This window comes from Peromyscus leucopus, chromosome 1, assembly GCF_004664715.2.
Source record: "Peromyscus leucopus breed LL Stock chromosome 1, UCI_PerLeu_2.1, whole genome shotgun sequence".
Classification (NCBI taxonomy): Eukaryota; Metazoa; Chordata; class Mammalia; order Rodentia; family Cricetidae; genus Peromyscus; species Peromyscus leucopus.
Genome location: NC_051063.1, coordinates 95,148,987 through 95,172,512, shown reverse-complemented (window position 1 = coordinate 95,172,512; position 23,526 = coordinate 95,148,987). Strand labels below are relative to the sequence as shown.

The 23,526-nt window shown below is 39.8% G+C and overlaps 1 protein-coding gene across 3 annotated transcripts in view; it reads left to right on the top strand.

The window, feature by feature from the left end:
• The first annotated feature begins 335 nt into the window (after positions 1-335).
• Positions 336-23,526, top strand: part of Ipo7 (importin 7) — a 42,236-nt gene continuing 19,045 nt past the window's right edge. The window contains exons 1-6 of one of the 3 annotated variants that reach the window (XM_028894625.2): positions 336-585; positions 9,834-9,915; positions 12,367-12,520; positions 14,358-14,516; positions 20,794-20,950; positions 23,386-23,475. In XM_028894625.2, the coding sequence (XP_028750458.1) occupies positions 502-585; positions 9,834-9,915; positions 12,367-12,520; positions 14,358-14,516; positions 20,794-20,950; positions 23,386-23,475 (726 nt within the window). In that variant the 5' untranslated portion in view covers positions 336-501. Of the gene's footprint in view, positions 586-9,833; positions 9,916-12,366; positions 12,521-14,357; positions 14,517-15,761; positions 15,819-20,793; positions 20,951-23,385; positions 23,476-23,526 lie in introns of those variants that run through there. The other 2 variants (XM_028894624.2, XM_037211571.1) reach the window with 2 other exon arrangements.

Below are 23,526 nucleotides of genomic sequence, written 5' to 3'. Positions count from 1 at the left end.
TTCAGAAAGTACCATTTGAGAGGCCAAGGCAGTGGCATTGCATCAAGTTAAGGTCAGCTTGGGCTACATAGCAAGCCTGTCTCAAAAACCAAAACAGAAGTTTCTTTTAATTATACAGTTAGTAACAACAGATTGCATCACACATGGCTTGAGGTCCTCTAGGGATAGCATATAAATCTTTGTAACTGTTTTTCTTTTCTTTTTGTGGCATTTGAATGTTCTTTCAATAGTAGGACTACTCTGCTGGAGCCAGCCACGTGGGCCGTGCCTGCGTTTGTGGACTACATCTCCCAAGGTGCTCCGCGGGTGCGCTGACAGGAAGTGGCCGGAGCATCTCCCGCCTCCACGCCGAGGCGAGAAGGTTCTATCCGGGGCCTTGGCGCTTCTCTTTCCTTTCGCGCCGGTTGCCGCTGCGGAGCGCGGCCGGTCCATGTGCGCAGTGAGTGGCGCTATTTCTGTCTCAGTAGCACCGGTGTCCCGGGTTTGACCGACCGCGCGGCGATGGATCCCAACACCATCATCGAGGCCCTACGGGGCACCATGGACCCAGCCCTGCGCGAGGCCGCGGAGCGCCAGCTCAATGAAGTAAGGACGGCCGGCTAGCGGCTGCTGCGGGCTTGTGGACCGGCAGGCCGAACCTTCCGGCCTGGCTGGGAGCGCGGACCGTGTCGCCGACGGGTCTATTTGGAGGGGTGGGGCGGAGATCTGCCTGCCGTGCCAGGCTCGGTGTCGCGCTGTGGCGCCGCGGCGCCCAGGCCGCCTCTCTGTCGGCTTCCGAGTGGGCCTGTGGCTGCAGTCTGGCCGTGAGGAGCCGGACGGGCTAGGCGGGCGTGACGGTCTGAACACATGGCCGGCTCGGGTGGCCCGCCGCCCTCTGGCTCACTCCCAGCTGGTTCCTTGCTCTCGGGAGGGGGCGAAACTCATTGGGAGGGTGTACAGACGTGTCCCAGACGAGTCTCGTCGGCGCCGGGGATGCCAGGGCTCCTGGGAAGGCTAGCTGGTCCGCTGGGGTCTGCGCTGTCAGCCTTGTCTCGGCTCTGAGCTTGTCGGGTCGGGTACAACTTAGTTCTCACCGGCGAACTGCTAGGGACAGATGTAAGTCTGCGCCTCCTTGGTAGGGCTGGGGTAGTGCGGGTTACACAGTGCGTTCCCCGCTCTCGTACTGTCATAGTGCCATAGTTGGGAGGCGGGATGATGTAGTGGAAAGGATCAGATAAGTGCGACCTTCTAGGTATAGCTCCCTCACTGATTTCCGAAGTGACCTTGGGCAAGTCCCTTAACCTCTCCTGATCCTGAGATTTACTCATTCATGAAATTAGGCCGCAGGGTTGCTCTGATGGTCAAGTGAGATAATGGAAGTCCGCCTGTAGATCTTTCATCATTTGCGGAGAGTTGGTTTCTCTCCCACGTGTTTGGGGGAGTGCCCCTTGGAAAACAGTAGTGTTTCATGAATATTCTACTGTACTGATTTCATCCTCGTTCTTTGTTTCTGAACTTTGCAGTTTTATGTATTAGTAAGAATTTAGGAGGTTAATAAACTCTCGAGAGCAAATCGATCTTGGTATACTACTGAGTCTCAGGTTTTGTGTGTGTGTTAATGTAAAAAACTTTCTGTTTAGAGAAATTTTAAAGTATTGACTTACAGGAAACGTCAGGGAAACTACTAATTGAACATCTAAAGTTTACAGTGCTGTGCTAGATATTCCTGCCCTCGAGGAATTTACAGTTCCACAAGACCTCACAGTTCAGATAAATTGAATTATTTCAAAATGAAAAGGTAAGTAATGTAATGAGACCATCATTCTGAAGGATCATAGTGTACTCAAACTTTTAGACCAGAGTCACCTTGGCAAGATCGTACAGTGGGATGTAAAATGGTAAAATAAAACAAATTGTCCCTTGAAAATGTTATTAAACCACACAAGAAGTTAGGGGTCACTTGTTCTGCCCTGGGTGGACCTATTATAATTCCAGCACTTGGAAGGATTGTCCAGGAGTTTGAGGACTTCCTGGGCTACAGAGTGAGACCCTATCTATCTCTATAAAATAAAATAAACCTAGAAAACCTGAAAGTTTTCCCTTAGGTATTTCTATCTTGAGTACATTTGACTCAATTGTTTCTTAAAAGATTTGATTTCTCTTGTGTAAAGTTTGAGTAATAATGCTTTCTTCAAATTTGGAATTCTGTGAACAGTTACTGTATTTCTTGGGTTTTTGCTTTGTTTTCAGAGTTTCACTCTTTAGCCCAAGCTTGCCTCAGATTCCTGGGTAAATTTCTGCCTCAGCCTTCCGAGTCCCTGTCCTAGCACATCCAGTTTTGCATGTCCACTTTTGTGCACTCACATAAGAGAGATTTGGAGAAAGTTATTTCACAACTTATGATTTAAAAGATAAATGAATAATCAAAATAGTAATCAGCCTTTTTTACTCATCCATTGATCTGCTGTTCTGGAATGCCACAGAACAGTAAACACTGATAATCTTTACTGCCAAAGAAAATGTATTATCTGGCCTGTATTTTGTGATTTTTAGCTCTTTATGTCTTACATGTCTTGTTTTAAAGTAATTTTTTTTTTTTTTTTTTTTTTGGGTTTTTTCGAGACAGGGTTTCTCTTGTGTAGCTTTGCGCCTTTCCTGGAACTCACTTGGTAGCCCAGGCTGGCCTCGAACTCACAGAGATCCGCCTGGCTCTGCCTCCCGAGTGCTGGGATTAAAGGCGTGCGCCACCACCGCCCGGCTTAAAGTAATTTTTCTAAGGTAACTTTTAGAATATTTAATTTAGATAAATCTTGAAGAATGAGAGTAGAACATCTTGCTTTTGAAAGACTTTTGCTTTGAGTATGGTAAGGTGCACGATCTATCATCCATTTGTCAAAGCTGGTTTTGCTCCTTCAGACATTAAAAGTTGCTCATTAGGTTAAAAGATTTTTGATATTTGAATGAGTCCCCTCACTGTTACATAATTGTTGGCCTAAAACATCTTTAATTTTATTTATTAATGTTTGTTTATTTATTTATTTATTTAGTTAGTTTTTGAGGAGGGTGCTTGAGCCTCAGTAGTTCCTGGATGGCCTGGAATTTGCTCTGTCAACCTGACTGGCCTTGAATACAAGAAATCTCCCTGCCTTTGCCGGAGACTAAAGGCATGCACCCATTATGCCCACCTTTTCAAAGTTTTTGGTTTGAATCTATGACAGTACTCTTGCTACTGAGCTTGTGTGCTCAGCTTTGTACCTTTTGTCTCGTTTCAAATGTCTCTTTATTACCATGGAGGAGTCCCCATTTCCCAACTACATTCCTATCTTCCTTCCCTTGTTTTATAAAGCTTAGCTCACATGAACATTAATTAAAGGATATTTGATTTACTTTTTTATATCACATATGACTAAAATAAAAAAATGACATTAGACTAAGAAACTAATGACTGTTTGGGGCGTGTATTTTTTTTACTTCCTTTTTTCTTTTGAAACATGGTGTCTTCGTAGTCTAGGCCAGCTTCAGATTCCTGAGTGCTGGGATTGCAGGCATCACACCACTATGCCCAGCCTAGATAGTGTTTTCAAATTGCTCAAGTGGTAGAGAGCCAAATCTAGCAAGTTGTTGTCCTCATACATGCTGATGTCCACGTGTGTGCTGTGGCAAATACATATAAACAAACATACATACATGTAATTAAATTCAAAATTCTATACAGTCTTCCCTAGGCAACAATATATCTCCCCAAGGATATCAACAGTGGTCACAGTCTCTTATGTAAAATGGAATAATATTTACATATTAGCCTGTGTACTACTGACTTAAATCATTAGATGCCTGTACTTTAAATATTTAATTAGCTATAATAGCCAGTGTTCTGTAAACAGCTATTATACAGTATTGTTTATGAAAAAAGCCAGGAGGTGGTGCAGGCCTTTAATTCCAGTGCTTGGGAGGCAGAGGCAGGAGGATTTCTGAGGCTAGCCTGTTCTACAGAGCAAGTTCCAGGACAGCCAGGAGTACACAGGGAAACCCTGTCTAAGGGGAGAAAAGAAAGAAAAGGAAGGAAGGAAGGAAGGAAGGAAGGAAGGAAGGAAGGAAGAAGGAAGGAAAAGAAATGGCAAAAAGTCTTTATATATTCAGTACAGGTGTATTTTTCTCCCTAAATGTTTTCCATCTACATTAGGTTGATTTTCAGGCTGTGAAACCTGCTGAGTGCTGGTTTCCTTGTGTGTATAATGAAATAGTATCTGCCATTGTATTCTATGGTTTAAGGAAGTGGTGTATGTAAAAATCTAGGGAAGTGGCATCAGTAAGTCCTCCAAGTTATTTGAACTGCATACGCCACTTGCTGTACAAGTTCAAGAGGTCTAGAGTTTGTTTCCCACCTCAGTCTATTACTTCCATCTTAGTCCTTCTACCCTTGCTTGAAATGCTTCTTGAACACTGAGGTCACTGTGAGGTAGCACTATTGGCGGAAAATTGACTCAGTTCTAGGTATATAGTAAATGGCACATAATAGACACAAGAAGTATTTATTGAATTCAAGACAGAAGGACCTAAATAGAAGTGTTAAGAGCATTCATTTGGGCTGGAGAGATGGCTCAGTAATTAACCCATTTTGCTCTTCCAGAGGATTGGGGTTTGATTGCCAGGGCATCTGACATCCTTCTGACCTCCTCAGGCACTGGAAGCACATAGTAACATACACATGTAAAATAAACTTTTTTTTAGAAGCATAAATATTTATTTGTAACAAAGGAGTTTGTGTACAGTGTTGAAAATCTATAACTTCTTGTTAAATTCACATTTGCACTTTTTAAACAAACATTTATAATCATTTTATATAGGTATAGAGATGTAAATATGAGTTCAGTGGTCTTTCAGCATTTTCCACTTAAATGTTTTTTTTTTTTAACCTAAAAACAGGTTATAATTCCAAAGTCTAAAGTTATTTGAAACTGGAAAGTATTTAACATCTCCCAATAAACCCCTTTAAGCCAAATAATAGCCGAATAAACTTAGCAAACAAATTTCTGTGAAGAACACTTTTGTTTGTTTGTTTTTGTTTTTTTCGAGACAGAGTTTCTCTGTGTAACAGTCCTGGCTTCCTGGGACACTTTTAAAAAAGATTTATCTTACAGGGTGGTGGTGGTGAGTTTGAGGCCAGCCTAGTCTACAGAATGAGTTCCAGGACAGCCAGGGCTACAAAGAGAAACCCTGTTATGAAAAACCAAAAAACAAAAGAGAACATTTATTTTATGTGTATGAATGAGTGTTTGACAGTATGTATGTAACATATGTGTTCCTAATATCCTTGGAGGCCAGAAGAAGGCATTATATCCTCTAGAACTAGAATTATAAATGGTTGTGAGCTACAATGTAGTGGTGGGGTTGAACCCTGAAATCCTCTGGAAGAGCAGCCAGTGTTCTTAACCATTGGGCTATCTCTCCAGTCTAGAATACTTTAAAAAAAAAAGTATTCTAGACTGAGAGGCTGATAAAGGAGGATTTTAATAAATTGCAGTGTTCCTGGTCAGCCTGGCCTAAAAAATAAAAAGTAAAATTCTGTCCATAAATAGCCGGGCGTTGGTGGCGCACGCCTTTAATCCCAGCACTCGGGAGGCAGAGCCAGGCGGATCTCTGTGAGTTTGAGGCCAGCCTGGGCTACCAAGTGAGTCCCAGGAAAGGCACAAAGCTACACAGAGAAACCCTGTCTTGAAAAACCAAAAAAAAAAAAAAAAAAAAAAAAAAAAAATCTGTCCATAAATAAATGAATAAGATGGGGGCTGGGGCGATGGCTCAGAGGTTACAAGCACTGAGTTCTTCCAGAGGACCTGGGTTCAGTTCCCAGAACCCACATGGCAGCTCACACCTGTCTGTCATATGTCTGTTCCAGGAGATCTGATACCCTCACACAGACATACGTGTGGGCAAAACACCAATGAACGTAAAAAAATTTTTTAAAAGATAAATAAATTTGTTATATATAACTTCACTTGAATGCTATATTTTGGAGATTAATTGATGTGTATTTATCTAGGAGTATAGTTTCTTTTTAATTAGGAAAAATCATTTTGATGTAGTATATATGTTATGTATCTGTATATATGTGTGTAGATGCATATGTGTGGACATAGAAGACAATTTGTGGGAGTTAACACGAGTATTAGCTTACAGTAGACAATATTTAGCAAGTATTTAGATGGGAATTTTGAGTGCTTATTATGTGACAAATAACATTTTGGGTGCAGTGGTAGATTTTAGTCTGCAATCCAGGCTGCTTTAAGAAAGTAAACGGACTTTACTTTATTTTGTGTTTCAAACTATTGAGTCCAGGGATGATTGCCTCAAGCAGTTACTTTCACTACTATGATGCATATATATATATTATATTTTTATTTTTATTATTATTATTATTTTTTTGAGAGACAGGGTCTCATTTAGCACAGGCTGACCTCAAAGTTGTTAGGTATTTAAGGATAACCTTGAGCTCATCCTTCTGCCTCTCAGCTGCCCAGAAAAGTACAAGTCTAATCTAATTATCTAATTTTTGTTTTGTTTTTCTTTTTAATTATTTCTTTTATTTATTTGAGATCCAAGTATATCATTTTCCCTTTCTTTCTCACCCCAAACTCCCATATATCCTTACTTGTGCTCTCTTTCAAACTAATTCATGGCTCTCTTGTTTTTTTTTTTCATTAATTGCTGTTACACACACACACACACACACACACACACACACACACACACACATTCCTAAATACATGAATACAATCTACTCAGTCTGTTTAATGTTACTTGTATGTATGTTTTCAAGACTGACCATTTTGGTTGTTGGATAACCAGTTAGTTTGCTCTTCCCTGGAAAAGACTTTCTCCCGCTCTCAGCATTCCTTAGTTGCCTGTAGTTCTTTGTGTAGGGTTGAGACTTCTTGGGTTTTTGCTGTTGTCCTTGTTCAGTTTTCTTTAGGCAGTTGTGTTGGTGAGATTTTATGGGTGTGGCTTCTGAAACTCCTGTGAGACACAATTGAGTAGTAGCAAAACTCAATCTTCTGGCTGTTACACTCTTTCCAACTTTCCAACCTCTCTTCCACAATGATCTCTGAACCTTAGGTATGGGATTTGTTTTATAGATGTATCCATTGGGTCTGGGCTCCACAATTCTACATTTTGGTTGGTTGTGATTTTCTGTAATTGTCTCCATCTGTTGTAAAGAGATTTGTTTATTTATTTATTTTGGTGTGGTTTTTGTTTTGTTTTGTTTTGGTTTTTTTGAGTTTTTGGTTTTTTGAGACAGGGTTTCTCTGTGTAGTTTTGGTGCCTGTCCTGGATCTTGCTCTGTAGACCAAGCTAGCCTCGAACTCATAGAGATCCGCCTGCCTCTGCCTCCCTCTGTGCTGGGATTAAAGATGTGCACCACCACCGCCTGGCAATTTTGATTTTTCAAGGAAATGGTTTCTCTGTTTTGGTCTTCATCTGTTGTAAAGAGATTTATTTATCTATTTATTTTATTCATTCATTCATTTATTTTGGTTTTTCAAGGCAGGGTTTCTCTGGCTGTCCTGGAACTCACTTTGTAGACCAGTTTCTTTGAAAGATGAAGACACTTAATTTGTGGATATAAAGACAAATATTTAGAGTGTAGTTAGGGATTATGCTGGTTTAGTAAAGCGGTGTGGTTGTAGATTCTTCTCCAAGATCCATGACTTTACTAGCCTTGGGTAGTTGGCTAGGTTTACGGTACCAGGCATGATTTTCCTTCTGTGGAGAAGATCTTAAATTACTACCAAGGTATGTGTGCCATTATTGTATCCTTAGGGTTATCATACCATGCTGGTCATAGTTCATAGGCATCATAACTGGTAAGACTATTGGTCCTTTGGAAGTTTGCATGGTTTCTTTTTGTACCATGAAAGGTGGTCCTCAGGGAGGAGACTTTCATGTCAGTTCCAGCTCAAGGGCTTCTGGGTCCCTGTGTCTTCATAACAGGGACTTACCACTACCTCTGGGGGACCACCAAGGGCAACAACAATAGCTTGTGTAATGTTCTGGGAGTCTGGCCTGGTGTGGTGCACACACCTTTAATACCAGCACTAGGGAGGCAAAGAAAGGCGGGTCTCTGAGTTCAAGGTTTACAGAGCCTTTCAGGACAGCTAGGGCTACAAAGAGAAACCCTATTGGGGGTAGTAAGGTAGTAGGGTTCTCAGGCCTGATGTTGGGTTTTTGTTGGATGGTCTTTAGCTCTTGGAAGGAGCCCAGATAAGAGAATTTGGTTTAAACTATATATGTATATTTATATACAGACTTAGGTGTTATAGTTTCTCTTTGTTTTTATGAGACAGGTTTTCTCTGTGTAGTTTTGGTGCCTGTCCTGGATCTCATTCTGTAGACCAGGCTGGCCTTGAACTCACAGAGACCCGCCTGGCCTTTGCTGGGATTAAAGGCGTGCGCCCCCACCACCCTGTAAAATAAATCTTTTAAAAAATAGTTCTTGTTAAGTTTCTTTTATATGTGTATGAGTGTTCTGCCTGCATAAGAGTGCCGGATTAAAGTGTGTACCACTGCCGCTGGGCTCGTAACATTTCCCTTTTTCTAATTTACTAATTTATTATTATTTTATGTACATTGGTATTCTGCCTGCATAGATGTTTATGTGAGGGAGTCAGATCTCCTGGAACAAGAGTTAAAGATAGGTGTGAGCTGCCATGTGGATATTAGGAGTCAAATCTGGGTCCTCTGGAAGAGCAGCCAGTGCTCGTAACTGCTGAGCCATCTCTCCAACCCTCATAACATTTATTACCAAGAATACTATTTAGAATTTGAATCTGAATACTTAGGCTGTGAGATAAGAACTTAGTCTTTAGGCTAAACCAAAGCTATAAACTAACATTTAAAAATTATAAACAAAAATTTTAAAAACAGGCTGTAGAGATGGCTCAGTGATGAAGAGCACTGACTGCTTGCTCTTCCAGGGAATTGCGTGCTCTCATCTGGCCTCTGAGGGCACAGGGCATACATGTAGGCAAAACAATTTAAAAAGACAGTCATCTGTCAAATGTAGTAAGGGTGTGTGTGTATGCACATATGTATACACATATACATATATATGTATTTATTTCTGTCAGTGGCACCGTAATGATAACTCTAAAGTGGGCTTTTGGTCTCTTAATTAATTTCTAAAACAGACCTTCCTATTTTGGAAGAATGTACATAATATTGTTATTTGATGAAAGGAAGGTGGCTACAGTGGCCTGGTCTTGTTCCTCTTACTGGGTGACTTAATACTTAACCTCATTATGGTTCATATTTTTGTATTGTTTTCTTTTGAGACAGGCTTTCTCTGTTAAACTGCCCTGACTGTCCTGGAACTTGACCTGTAGACCAGGCTGGCCTTGAACTCACAGAGATCTACCTAGCTCCAATTTTTATTTTTTAATTGTTTTATTTTATGTATATGAGTGCACCATATGTGTACAGTGTCCTTTGAGACTAGAAGAGGATGTGTGATCCTCTGGAATTGGGTAGGGAATGGTTATGAGGTCAAACTCCTGATTTTTAATGTCTCCATTTTCTGAGTGCTTCTTTGAGAGCTGAGATTAAAGGTATGAGCCACTGTACCCAGCAGAATACAGTCATTCCAGGGAGTCAGTTTATATAAACATTATACTTATATAAAATAGCAGAAATGGATATTAAGCCTCTGACAGACCCTAGTAATTCCGTCACTGAGAAGGCTGAGGAAGGAGGATGGTGAGTTCAAGGCTTACCTGGGCTTTCTAGTGAGACCGGCTCTAAATAAAAAGTATGTTCATCTACAGAAATTTACACTCTTGGTTTTGTTTGCTTGTTTGTAGGCACACAAGTCTTTGAATTTTGTTTCAACACTGCTCCAGATTACTATGTCAGAACAACTGGATTTACCTGTGAGACAGGCAGGTGAGTTTCTTGAATTATTTCTTGAATGTACAAACAAAAGATATTGATTGAAAGGTATGTTAATGAAATAGAAGTATTGTGGGTTGACCCTTCAGTAATTTCCTTCCCTTGGCATCCATTTACTTCTGGTGTGTATAGCAACAGCAAGTTTCTTGATATTTGGTAGGATTTAAAGGAAAATTTGGGATTTATTTATTTTCATATTTTGTGTTGGATGTTCCACACATGTATGTCTGTGCACTGTGTGCATCCATTCGCCTCAGGTCAGCAGAGGGTGTCAGATCTGGACGTGGACTTACAGTTGTGAGCTGCCTTTGTGGGTGCTGATAGTCAAACCCGGGTACTCTGGAAGAATACCCAGTGCTCATAACTAACTAACTAACTAAATCCCTCCCTCCCTTCCTTCCTTCCATGTGTTGTGTGAATGTTTTTCCTGTGTGTGTCTGTGGAGGCCAGTAAGGGCATCACGTCCGACTGAACAGGAGTTAACATGCTTGTGAGCCACCATGTGGGTGCTGGTAATTGAACTGGGTCCTCTGGAAGATTAGCCTTCCTGTGTTCTTTTAATGATTTTAGTTTTATTATTACCACAATTGCCTATAACTCCAGCTCAAATGAAGGTTATGAAGCCTTTAATTCCCAAATTTTTACTAGAATGAAAGTGTTTAACATATAAGAAGGTTGGCTCTTAACACAGTGTAGTCTTGATTTTGGATATTGGAAAATTAAATTATTTAGTAGATATAAAATGGAACCAGTTAAACTGTGGAATTGGGACTGATGCACTTCATTGTTAGAGCACGTGTATCCCCGCCACTTCAATAGACAGATGAATAGACAGGCCAACTAGCTAACCACCCATAAACTTAATATAATTGTAAAATGTAATCATTCATTTTAAAGTGACATTCTTAGGCTAATTGAAATTCTATTGCATGGCCTGTGGTACTTTCATCTGCTAGGCTTTGAATGATAAGTTCATTTTGGTTTTATACTAGTACATTTAGGGTAGACTGAATCCTGATATATTTACACTGTAGTTTTCAGTTTATGTTTACTCAAAATGAAAAGCTTTCATGCTAACAAGTCAAGTAAGTATACACTTGATTCTTGTATTTGTTATAATGGAAAGAAATACTCAGACATAGTAAGAACTGTCAGGTCCTAATTTTGTTTTTGCTGTGTTTGTGGGGGGATGAAGCTAATTGTATAGTAGTATTAATCTGGAATATGTCAACCCCGTATCTTCATTGTAGGTATGGTTTTGTGTGTGTGTGTGTGTGTCTGTCTGTCTTTTTTAATACATTAAGATTAAGTATTTATTAAATTCTTAAGATTCGGTTACCTTTGTTTAAATGGATGTAGGACTTCAGGTTGAATTTAACAATAAAAAAACTAGTCTACAGAATTCAGGAGTCAGTTTCATGTTACACATTTATAATCCACATTCTCCAGATGGCTGAGTAAAAAGCTGTCTAAGTGATCTACATCACACTGCCTCATCAGCTTGTTAACTCTCAGATAGCAATGTGCAAAGGTAGCAGTGTGGTGGCTGCAACAGATCGGAATCTATGATTTTTGAGCACAGCAATTTTTTTCATTTATTCATTCATTCACTGTATTTATTTATTTATTTTTCTATTATCAACTTGATACAGTATAAATTCTTATCCTAATAGTGAAATGTTTCACTGAGGCTTACCCAGTGATTGGGCAAAACCAAAACTTATTATAAGCCACAGTCGTCCTTGGGTCCCCCCTGCCATCTAGCCTCCCTGGTTCTGTGGGTTGCAGTCTGATTATTCTTTGCTTCATGTCTAGAATCCACTTATGAGTGAGTACATACCATGTTTGTTTTTCTGGGTTTGGGTTACCTCACTCAGGATATTTTCTAGTTCCATCCATTGAGCACAGCAAATTTTCTCATAAAATAATATGAATTTGAAGTGCTGTGTAATAGAAGTACAGGATTTAGATATTGAGAACCTTTTGTACTACGGTTTTTCCTGTGATAAAACATTTTATCACATTCATGTAGTCAGTTGTCGGAACTGTATTTTTGGTTTTTCAAGACAGGGTTTCTCTGTGTAATCCCTAGATGTCCTGGAACATGCTAACCTCAAACTTAGATCTACCTGTCTCTGCCTCCCTGAGTACTGGGATTAAACGCCTGCACCACCATGCACCGCCTTTGGAACTGTATTTGTATAGTTTAGTGGTTGGGGGTTTTATTTAGAAATTGATTTTGGTATACTGTGTCTATTTGCTGGGTTCTCTTGGGCTTTCTGTTTAATAATTTTGTGGCTAATGTCTGTAACTGAATGTTAAATGTATTGACTTGAAATAATTGGCTATTTGCTTACCAAAGAATCCCTTTCTAATATTGATACTCCAAGAGGTATTCTCACTGTTTTTCAGTAAACATTACTTTATGACTGGTCTGTATTTTAGGTGTTATTTATTTGAAAAATATGATAACACAGTATTGGCCTGATCGGGAAGTCACACCAGGGGACATCTCCCCATACACAATTCCAGAAGAAGACCGGCATTGCATTCGAGAAAACATTGTAGAAGCCATTATCCACTCACCTGAGCTTATCAGGTATGTTTATTGAAATTTATCCATTGTTACAGATATGTTTTCTGTGTATCTATTTAAAATTGTCTTTTTTCAGAACCTTTTTTTTTGGAGACAGAGTCTTACTTTGTCGACTAGGGTGGCCTTGAATTCACAGCGAGCCACCTACCTCTGCATACTAAGTGCTAGAATTAAAAGCACCCACCCTGCCATTTTTATAGCACAAAATTATAGCCTATGGTATCATAGAATGCACTTAGAATCCTTGTATTGCCATTGAATATTATGTTTATAAGGCCAAAACTTAAATCTTTTATATAAAACTTATGGAACATAGTGTGATCAGACAAAAGAATAAAAAAATATGGTAGAGCTTGACATAGTGGTACATGGCTACAATTAGCATTTCAGAGGCAGAGGTGGGATAATGGTTAGTTTGCACCAACAGAAAGTCCATTCTCAGAAAAGACAAGTACTGAGGGTATAGCTCAGTAGTAGGAGACTTGTGTAACAAACATGGTGTCTGAACATTTATTCCTACACTGAGAAAGAAAAAAAGATTAAAAAAGCTAGAGGGGAGGAAAAATTGCAGAATGCTGTTTTGCAGTCTGTAGGAATGATTTTACTCCAATTTCTCTGCAGAGTAGACATTGAAATAAGGCCTGCTCATGGGAGTCAAGTGCCCATATTACTACCCTGTCTGGTCTGGAACATGCTATATCAGACTGGCCTGGAGCTCAGAGAGATCCACCTGCCTCCCAAGTGCTTAGATTAACAGTGTTCTTGACTAGCCAACGCTCATATTTTATAGGACTTGGCAATTGATGCTGGCTGTCTTAATTGTTGCCTACCTACTTTTTGAGATTTGTAAGATAGGATTGATTTGACCTGGCTGGCTAGCCAGCAAGATCCAGGGATCCTTCTGTCTTTCTAGCTTAGTATTATACAGGTGTGCAGTGCTGCACCTGAGTTTATCCATTGGTTTTAGAGGATCAAACTCAGGTCCTAATGACTTGCACAGCAAGTACTATGCTGACTATATCATCTTTGAACTTTTGAAAAGGATCTTTTAGTAGGTCTGGTAACCTAGTAGTCCAGACTAGCCTTGAACTCTAAACTTGTCCTGAGAAGTGAGTATGAACAACTGTTTTTTGACTTTGTGTACTTGACACTTTATTTATTTATTTGTTTATTTTGGGGGACAGGGTTTCTCTGTGTACTTTTGGTGCCTGTCCTGGAACTCACTCAGTAGACCAGGCTGGCCTCGAACTCAGAGATCCCCCCTGGCTCTGCCTCTCGAGTGCTGGGATTAAAGGTGTGTGCCACCACCGTCTGGCGTACTTGATACTTTTCTGCAATGAAAACTAAAAAGGCTTTTTGAAACTAGGTCTTGTGTACCTCACACTGACCTCAAATAGATAGATGATCCTTCTGCCTCTACCTCCCACTTGCTGGGATTATATGTGTGTGCAATCAGGCTTGGATGGCTATTGGGTTCCTTTTAACTCCTTGTTTTGTTTTTCCAAACAGTGTTTCTTTGTGTTGCCTTGGTTGTCCTGGAACTAGCTCTGTAGCCCAGGCTTCCTCAAGCTCACAGAGATCCATTTGCCTTTGCCTCCTGAGTACTGGTATTAAAAGCTTTCTCCACCACTGCCTGGCTGGGTTTCTTTTAAATTTGCTGGAAGAGGTAGTTGTTGCAGAGGGAGTTGTATTGCATTATCTGCTTTTTATGTGCATCCAAATACCTGATGGATTATTTGAAATTAAGCTTTGTTGAAACAACCAACCCATTTATTTTTTTAAGTTATGAAGATGTTGCTTAGATGAGGTTTCTTCTTCACTGTTAAGTTTTGACTTTCAGGGTACAGCTTACTACATGCATTCATCATATCATCAAACACGACTACCCAAGCCGCTGGACTGCCATTGTGGACAAGATTGGATTTTACCTTCAGTCTGATAACAGTGCTTGTTGGCTGGGAATTCTTCTTTGCCTTTATCAGCTTGTGAAAAATTATGAGTAAGTGTTCCTCCTAATTCCAGCAAAGTTTTTGAGGAGTGGGAGTAATTGTGAAAATTTGATCATGAAAAATTGTTTTCAGTATAAGAAAATTAGTGAATTATATGTTAATTTAGTATTTTCCTGTTGAAGTAGGAATCTTATTCTGAATTTATTATACTTACTTATTTTAAATGTGTGCATATGTGTGTTCAAGTGGCCCAGTGTACAAATGGAGTCCAGAAGATAAGCTGGGGGTATCACTTCCTCTACCATACAGGTGCCAAAACCTTAGATTTCTGTCTCAATGCAAGGACACCCACTCTGCTCAGCCCTCCACAGGCTCAGGGCATTTATTCTAATCTATAAGATTTTTTTCTGTCAGTGCCACTGAGAAACTGTCCCGCCCACTGACCTCAATGTTTTGTTACAATCATTGACTCTTATTCACAAATTGTCTCTAAAATTGGGGCTCCTCGGTAGGTACCGACAGCAGGCCTTTAGATTTGTGAGTGTGCGCTTGTCTGAAGATGATTGGAGTGCATTGAGCAATAGAGCACTTTATTCAGTGAGATCCTGATCCTTGTGTATTTGCCCTGCCAAGAGCTAGGATTATAAATGTGTGCCTCCATGGCCAGCTCTTGATCTTTTAAAGTCAATGTATTCTGAGAAGTTCACATTAGCCTACTTAGTTTCCTGAATATTTGAATGAATTATAGTTGATACAAGTAATTCTCATAGGTTAGGAAGATTTTAGACTAAAGAATTGCCTTAGCTCTGAGTTTGATTCCCAGCATCTACATGGTGGCTTACAACCATCTATAACTACAATCCCAGGAAATCCAAAGTCCTCTTCTTGGCCTCTGGCAGCACCAGGTATGTAAACGGTGCACAGAACATGCAATATGCAGGTAATACACTCATACACATAAATTTTCAAAAAAGGCTTAAAAGAGTAGTAAGCCAAAGGAAGGGTTTTTATTCAAGCATGTAGTCAAAGCAGTGAAATTGGTAGGCATGTGAAAGTGTGGTGTGGAAAAATTATAAAGAAGAATTTAATATGATATTCGTGACTTGACCTCCATTCCTAAGAGCTAGATAGATACCACTGTGAGCCCTCAGGTTCTGGGGCTTTTAGGCAGCCTCTGACACCCTTTTGGGATCCCATTTCAAAGAACTGTGCTGTTCCGAGTAGGCGTGAAACACACCATTTACACCCTTGGTACTGGTGTTTTCTTGTGTCCCCACCAGCTACCCATCTTCCTGCTAAGGAATGTTCCAGCTGTCGCTCCAACTTCTATCAGAGTGCCAGTTGTAGTTCTGGTAAGTGAGTGACTAAAGCCAGAGACAATAACAATAAGTTGGCAATGTCATTAAGAGGGTTTGAGTCTCTCTTACAACCTTAGCAGGAAAGAATGTGAGGGATTTTAAATGGTATATAGAGGAGGCTACTACAATATTGGAATTTCAGTTTATTTTCAAGCAGTGTTTATAGAGTACCAAGGTATTTACAAGAGATCTGTGGCTTGAAGAAGTTCTAAGAAAATTCATGAAAAAAATTGGACTTGAATGGCCTTCAGCACTATATATTTTCAGGAAATGCTTGTTTGTAGGAGGAGATCAAAGGGAGCATTTGATGAGGAAGTTAGATGACACCTTACTGAATAATAGTGTCAAAGGAGAAAAAGGGTAGAGAGCCAGAAGCATGAACTGGTAATAGGGGGAACACCTAATGGCACAGGTAGCCCCTGGGGAGATTTTAGGGGTCCAGCTAACCTGTCTTGAAATGTTAGGAGCTAGAGTAACTTCTGATGACATGTTACGGTAGTACTTTGGTCTAGTAAATTGCAACAGAGCTGACCTTGCATTTCTTACATAGTAAAGAGTGACTTAAGTTACTTCTCAAGTTTTGAATATTGCCACACTTAGTTTGTATCCGAAGTTGGGTTCTTGTGTATGTTAGACAAACACTCTATCAGCTGAATTGTTTTGTTGCTTGGCAAGGTAGGAATTTTGGATTGACAAACCACTGGCTTTTTATTTAAGCCAGGTGTGGTGGTCCGCACCTTTAATCTCAGCACTTGGGAAGCAGAGACAGGATCTCTGAATTCAAGGACAGCAATGACTACACAGAGAAACCCTGTTTCAAAAAACAAAAAATTTATTTATTTATTTATTTATTTTAAAGTCAAAAGAATTGAACTTAATGGATTCCTGTGAGTGTGGTTCATTAGTTTAGTACATCACTGGAGAGTTGTACTAGTAATACTAGGGTTTTTTTTTTTTTTTTTTTTTTTTTTTTAAATATAGTTAATTAACTTACCACAGAAATCTACCTGCCTCTGCCTGGTGTGAGCTTTTTATTAATATCACACTTTAAGAAGCTTTTGGGTCTCACAGTGTAATAAATGCATTTTATACAGTAAATTACTTTAATTGCCACTAGCTTAGATTAGCTACTGCTAACCAATTCCCAGTCTAATATTCATTGTGGTTAGTGAGGTAAGAGGAAAGAAATCCTACCATGTAAGTTTTCAGTTCTTGTAGGTGAGCAACTGGGCTATAAAGATGGAAGGAGGGAAGTACATAATGTAGTTTTACCTTCATTGTTAGGGACTTTTGTCTGTAGTTTATGTAGTTCAACTGGGGAGTTCACATGGTTTTCTTTCTTTGTGTAGGTGTGTGAGTGTCAATTGGCGTATTCGAGTACCTCAGTATGAGGTATTTGGCCCACGGGTGCAGGGTACACACCACTAATGGGAGTACACAGAGGCCAGATGAGGAAGTCTGGCGTTTTGCTCTATCACTATTGTCTTATTCCCATGAAACACTCAACCTAGAGCTTGGCTGAAAAACCATAAAGCTCCAGTATTCCTCCTTCATGTAAATTTGGTTACATTTGTATGGCTGTGGCTGGTGCTTACTTTTTTGTGTGTGGATGCTGGGAATTCAAATTTAAGTGCAGCACAGTCTCTTACCATACGCTGAGCCATGTTGCCAGCCCTCATCATAGGAATTTCTTTCATAAATTATTACTGTTTTATTGACTTAGAAGTATGAGAATGTAGTCAGAGGATTTCTCCGGTCTCCGGTCCCACAGACACTCAGACCCAAGTAAACACACAGGGGCTTGTATTAATTACCAATTGCATGGGCTATGGCAGGCCTCTTGCTAGCTAGCTCTTATATCTTAAATTAGCCCGTTTCTATTAGTCTATTTTGCCACATGTTTTGTGGCTTACTGGTCTGCTGGTATGCTGTTCCTTGGGTGGCAGGCTCTTGTCTCTCCTTTCTGCCTTTTTTCTTCCTGTCTCTTCAGTTTCCTGCCTAGCTATAACCTGATTTGCCATAGGTCAAACAGCCGTATTTATCAAACAGAGCAACATATTCACAGTGTACAGAAAGACATCCAACAGCACTTCCCTTTTTCTGTCTAATCAAAAAAGGTTTTAGCTTTATCATAGGAAAATTACATATAGAACAGATATCAATCAAGAATTATAGTTACAATATCTAGTCTATTTGTATTTGGCAAAATTAAAATATCTATCATCTATTCTATAATTGTGAGTCTAAAGTCTTTAACTACATCAAAGACCCCCTGAAGGATATTATATTACCTAAGTAAACAGGAAGAGTATTGTAAGCAACTTCCAAAACTCTTGAATAACAGAGACAACCGCCTACCTGGACAGTCACCCAAAGTTCCTCTGGAACGTAGGGGCATCCATCTTCAGACTATACGCCTACAGTTTCTTAGTCGCTTCTCTATGTCCTGTAGAATGTCTGGCAGTTTCTTCTGCAAAGCAGGAACCTGAAGGACCATCTCAAGAGCCTTGCAAAGTTCAGTGGTCAACTTCCTATAGGTCCTGCATGTCCAGTTTGTACAATATACTGTCAAGTAGTCCAGGCAAGAGCAGTTTCTTGTCCAAATGGCCATTTTGTGCCAAGAAGAAGATAAACTCCATATAGAGTGTCTTCGATGCCCATCTTTCTCTTTGAAGTAAATGGTGCTACCAGGAACAGACATGTCTCACTATCCAGAAAAGTCTAGTTTTTCAAACATTTTAAATGCCATATTCTGTGAGTCTTTGAAGTGTTTGAAGATTATCTACGTAGTTGAAATATACCTTTATTGACCTAAAAAACTTAACTAACATGCCTATAAGTTTATCCTAGATGACTATTAATCTGTATTCCTTTTTTTAAAAAAAATAATTTATTTTTATTTTATGTGCATTGGCATTTTGCCTGCTTGTACATCTGTGTGAGGGTGTCAGATTTTGGAATTATAGACAGTTGTTAGCTACCATGTGGGTGCTGGGAATTGAACCCGAGTCCTCTGGAAGAGCAGTAGGTGCTCTTAACCCCTGAGCCATCTCTCCAGCCCCATGTTTCTTAATTATATATTTCAATTTCAAACATAATACCTTAAACAAGAATAGAAATATACATACAGTATAACAAAATTAATTTTAAAATTGTATCAATAAACTAAAATCCGTAGCAATGTGAAACATTTCAAATAAGTTGTTGCTCTTTAAACGTGATTCAATAATCTACCCTTTTATCCTATCTTATTTATACTAGCCCTTTTCTGTTTTAGAAAGAGATTGTATATACTGTTCTTTCTTCTTTTACTATCTCCTTTGGATTTCTCTGCCTGGCTTCATCCTGCCCTGCCATAGGTCAAATGGCTTTATTTATCAACCAATCACATATTCACAGCATACAGAAAGACATCCCACAGCATGATAATCTTTTAAAAAGATTTAAGTGTGTGTGGTATGTATGTGCACATTGGTGGGGCACCTGTGGTTATCTGAGGACAACTTTCACTAGTCTGTTCTTTCCTCCTCCCACTATGGGTTCTGGTTGTTAGGCCTGCACAGCAAGTCCCCTTTTCCTTTTAGGTTTTTCAAGACAACGATTTCTCTGTGTAGCCCTGGCTGTTCTGCAACTCACTCTGTAGACCAGGCTAGCCTTGAACTCACCTCTTGAAAACCCCTGCCTCTGCCTCCTGAGTGCTGGATTAAAGGCATGTGTCACCATGGCGTGGTTTGTTTGTTTTATATATTTTTTAAGCATGTGCATACCAGTATGCATGTGTAGGTCATAGGAGAACTTGTAGAAGTTATTTTTCTTTCCACATGAGTTCCAGAAATTGAACTCAGGTCATTACAGCACCCTTATCTGCTGATCTATTTTATGTCCCTGCTACCTTAGTTTTTAATAAAGATAGGAGATAGCTAACTCATCTGGACTGACTAGCTGGAAAAGATGCAGTGATCTTCCTATCTACACTTCCCTAGTAATTGGACTAATGCATGTTTTGCACCTAGAATTTTTTTATTTAATTTTTATGGGTATGTGTATGCCTGGGTCTATGTGTGTGCACCATATGTACAGCAGCCCACAGAGGTCAGGAGAAGGCATCAGATCCCCTGGAACTGGAGTTACAGGCAGTTGAGTCACCATTTGGGTGTTGGGAATTGAACCCTGGTCCTCTGCAAACGCATTAGGTGCTCTTAACTGATGAGCCATCTCTATAGCTTTGTACCTGGACTTTAATGTGATCAAGTCAGGTCCTTATGCTTACACAGCAAGCATTTTACGGGCTGAGTCATCTCTTCAGTCTTCTTGGTACTTTCTATTCTTGACAATTTACTTTGGTTATCATGAAACTCTGTAAGATAAATGATTCCAGGTCTTTTTGCTGTTAAGACAAGGTCTCTTGATGTGGCCCAGGTTAGCTGTAACATCCTTCTACCTTGGCCTTTCATGCTGGGATTACAGAATTGTACTACTGTGCCTAGCTGGGATTTTTTTGGTCTAACAACAACAACAAAACCCAGGGTCTCATTTTGTAGCCACTACTGGCCTAGAACACCGATCGATATCTGCTTACCTCTGGTTCCTACTGCTGGGATTAAGAGTGTGAACCAACACATTCAGCCCAGGAATCCAACTTTTAAGAAAACCTATCCTGTCTCCTGCCCTTAAATATGGAATGATGGGATGCTTCACAAGTCTGCTCTCATTAAACAGGAGGCTTGCCAGCTTGTCCTTGCATCATTTCATTTACTGTGTATACTCTGGAAGTGAGCACCTGCCTTTACCTTTTAAAGTATCTTTCCGATACTGGGCATGGTTTTTGTTTTCCTAAACAGGCTTTTCTTTTCCTAAGTGTCCTCAGATTGGTTAGAAATAGTACTTGTGAAAGAAAGCAGGCAGATATGTGTATGTTTCAGTTACGGAGGTACATTCTTACAGAATTAGTTTGTATTCCTACCCATAGGTATAAGAAACCCGAAGAGCGAAGTCCATTGGTGGCGGCAATGCAGCACTTCCTGCCAGTTCTGAAGGACCGCTTTATCCAGCTGCTCTCTGATCAGTCGGACCAGTCTGTCCTCATCCAAAAGCAGATATTCAAGATCTTTTATGCTCTTGTTCAGGTACTATTTTTTCTAATGTTTATTACATTTATTTGTGTGGGGGAGGGGCTTAGTGTATGCCATGGCATACTTGTGGGGGTCAGAAGACAACTTGGGAGTCGACTCTTTTTCCACTATTCATGATCTGGGATTGAACTCAGGCTTGACAGCAGCCACCTTTACCTACTAAGCCATCTCGCAAGCTCGGGGTACTTTTTTTGTTAACAGGGTGTTTTTAGTTCTTAATTTAATTTTTTTTTTTATAAATTCATACATACATGTATACAGTGTATCTTGATCATATCTCTTCCTACTTTCCTTGATTCCCTCCAACATATTCTCTCATACCTTCATGTCCTTTTCTTTTTAAAAAAATAATAGTATAATTAGTGCTGCTTATATATAATGACAGTGGTTGTGAGCTTGTTTTAGTTCTTTTTTAGTTTTTTTTGTTTGTTTGTTTTTGGTTTTTGTTTTTGTTTTCTGAGACAGGGTTTTTCTGTGTAGCTTTGCGCCTTTCCTGGAACTCACTTGGTAGGCCAGGCTGGCCTGGAACTCACAGAGATCCGCCTGGCTCTGCCTCTCGAATGCTGGGATTAAAGGCGTGCGCCACCACCACCCGGCTGTTTTAGTTCTTTTTAAATGCAAGGGTCATTACCTGACTCCAGCCTAATTTTTTACTTTCTGAAACAGGTTCTCATGTAGCCCAGGCTGGCCTTAAATGCTTTAGTCCTCCTCCCTCTGCTTCCTGAGTGCTGGGATTAGATGCATGTACCATTGTGCCTACCTCTAAGGAACATATATAAACACAGATTGTCATTTACCACATTAAAGAAGAATTTTATCATTCGTGTTAATAATTATATTTGACAGTCTAACCTGGTTATGGTGGTGTGTGCCTCTAATCCTGTTCCTGGGTGCTGAGACAGGAGAATCATGAGTTTGAAGCTAGCCTGGGCTATATGGTATATTGTCTTGTCTGGATAGCATATCAGAAGACCTTGTCTTAGAGAAAAATTAAATAAAAAGAAATTGATTATGCCTGGATACCAACATTCAGGAGGTAGAAGCACATTTGAAGCCAGCCTATGTTACATTGTGAGGAGCTATCTCTTAGGAAAAGGTAAGTTGCCAGTATTATAAGTCAAAAGCCTAAACAAGCGTATTAGTAATTCTCATAGATCTGACAATGTAAATGTTAGAATTTTCATAGCTGTCCAGTATGACTAATTTTCTGTTCTCAAGATGGAGGTTTAACCCTGGAGCCCAAGATAGTCTTGAACTTAAGAGATCAAGTGATCTACTGGCCTCAGCCTCTTGATAACTGGAATTATGAATACACATCACCACTCCCTGCTAAAATTAGTGAAATTTTCTTAGTCATTTAAGTATGCAGTGGGGTATGTTGGTACACACAGGAGAATTGTTGAGCTTGGGGATTTTGAGATCATCCTGGCCAACATACTGTGTATAACTATGCCCAGTTTGTATGCTGCTGGGATTGAATTCAGGGTTTAATTCTTGGTAAAACTTCTTGATACCAAAGTTAGTACCACCTGAGTTATGTAAGTGGATGTCCTAATCTTGAATTGGATGACCAGGCATGGTAGTGCATACCTGTAATGCCAGCACTTTAAGTGGCAGAAGGCAGAAGGTTTGCCAGAGTTTTGGAGCTTTCCTGGAACACATACGAACTTTCAGGTCACCTGCAATACATCATGAGACCCTGTCTCGATATTAACAGAAACCCTAAATTCCATAATTTATATTTCCAGATACCTAGTAAAGCATCCATTAAATTTTTGTTTTTGTTTTTTGAGACAGGATTTCTCTGTGTAGCTTTGTAGCCTGTCCTGGAACTTGCTCTGTAGACCAGGCTGGCCTTGAACTCACAGTGATCCGCCTGCCTCTGCCTCCTGGGTGCTGGGATCAAAGACATGTGCCTCCACCGTCCAGCTTGCATCCATTAAAATGTATTAAGCAATTCCTCCTTTTTAAAAAGAGAACAAAGCTGGGGAAATAAGAGTGATAAATAACAGTGTTTGCCTAGCATACCTGTGGCCTTAACTTTGATCCCTAGCCCTGCAAAAATAAATACATGAATGAATACATGTAAGCATACATAGAGAAGGGGGGGAATAAGTGTTAGGATCTTTACACGGGAATTCCTTTAACTTGACAAAAACATGTTCACTAGGAATCTGTGGTAACTCTCCATCAAGATGAGAACAAGATGTGCTCCTAGTAAGTTGAGCAAAGTAAGAATGCCCTTAGCAAATGCCATTGTTCACTAAGGAAATTCGTCCCTGTACTAATGTAGAAATGGGGATTGAGTGAACTACCTTTGGTAAGTATTGTAGAGTAAAAGGAAATGGGATTCCCTTAGGACTTTAAAAATACTAATTTTTGGTGTTTTTTTTTTTTTTGTTTTGTTTTGTTTTGTTTTTGTTTTTTAGTATACACTACCCCTGGAGCTGATAAACCAACAGAACCTGACAGAATGGGTGGAAATTTTGAAGACTGTTGTGAATAGGGATGTACCTAATGTAAGTTCTTATGTGGTCATTCTCTCCTATGTGTGTTCTCGTTCTCTCTCA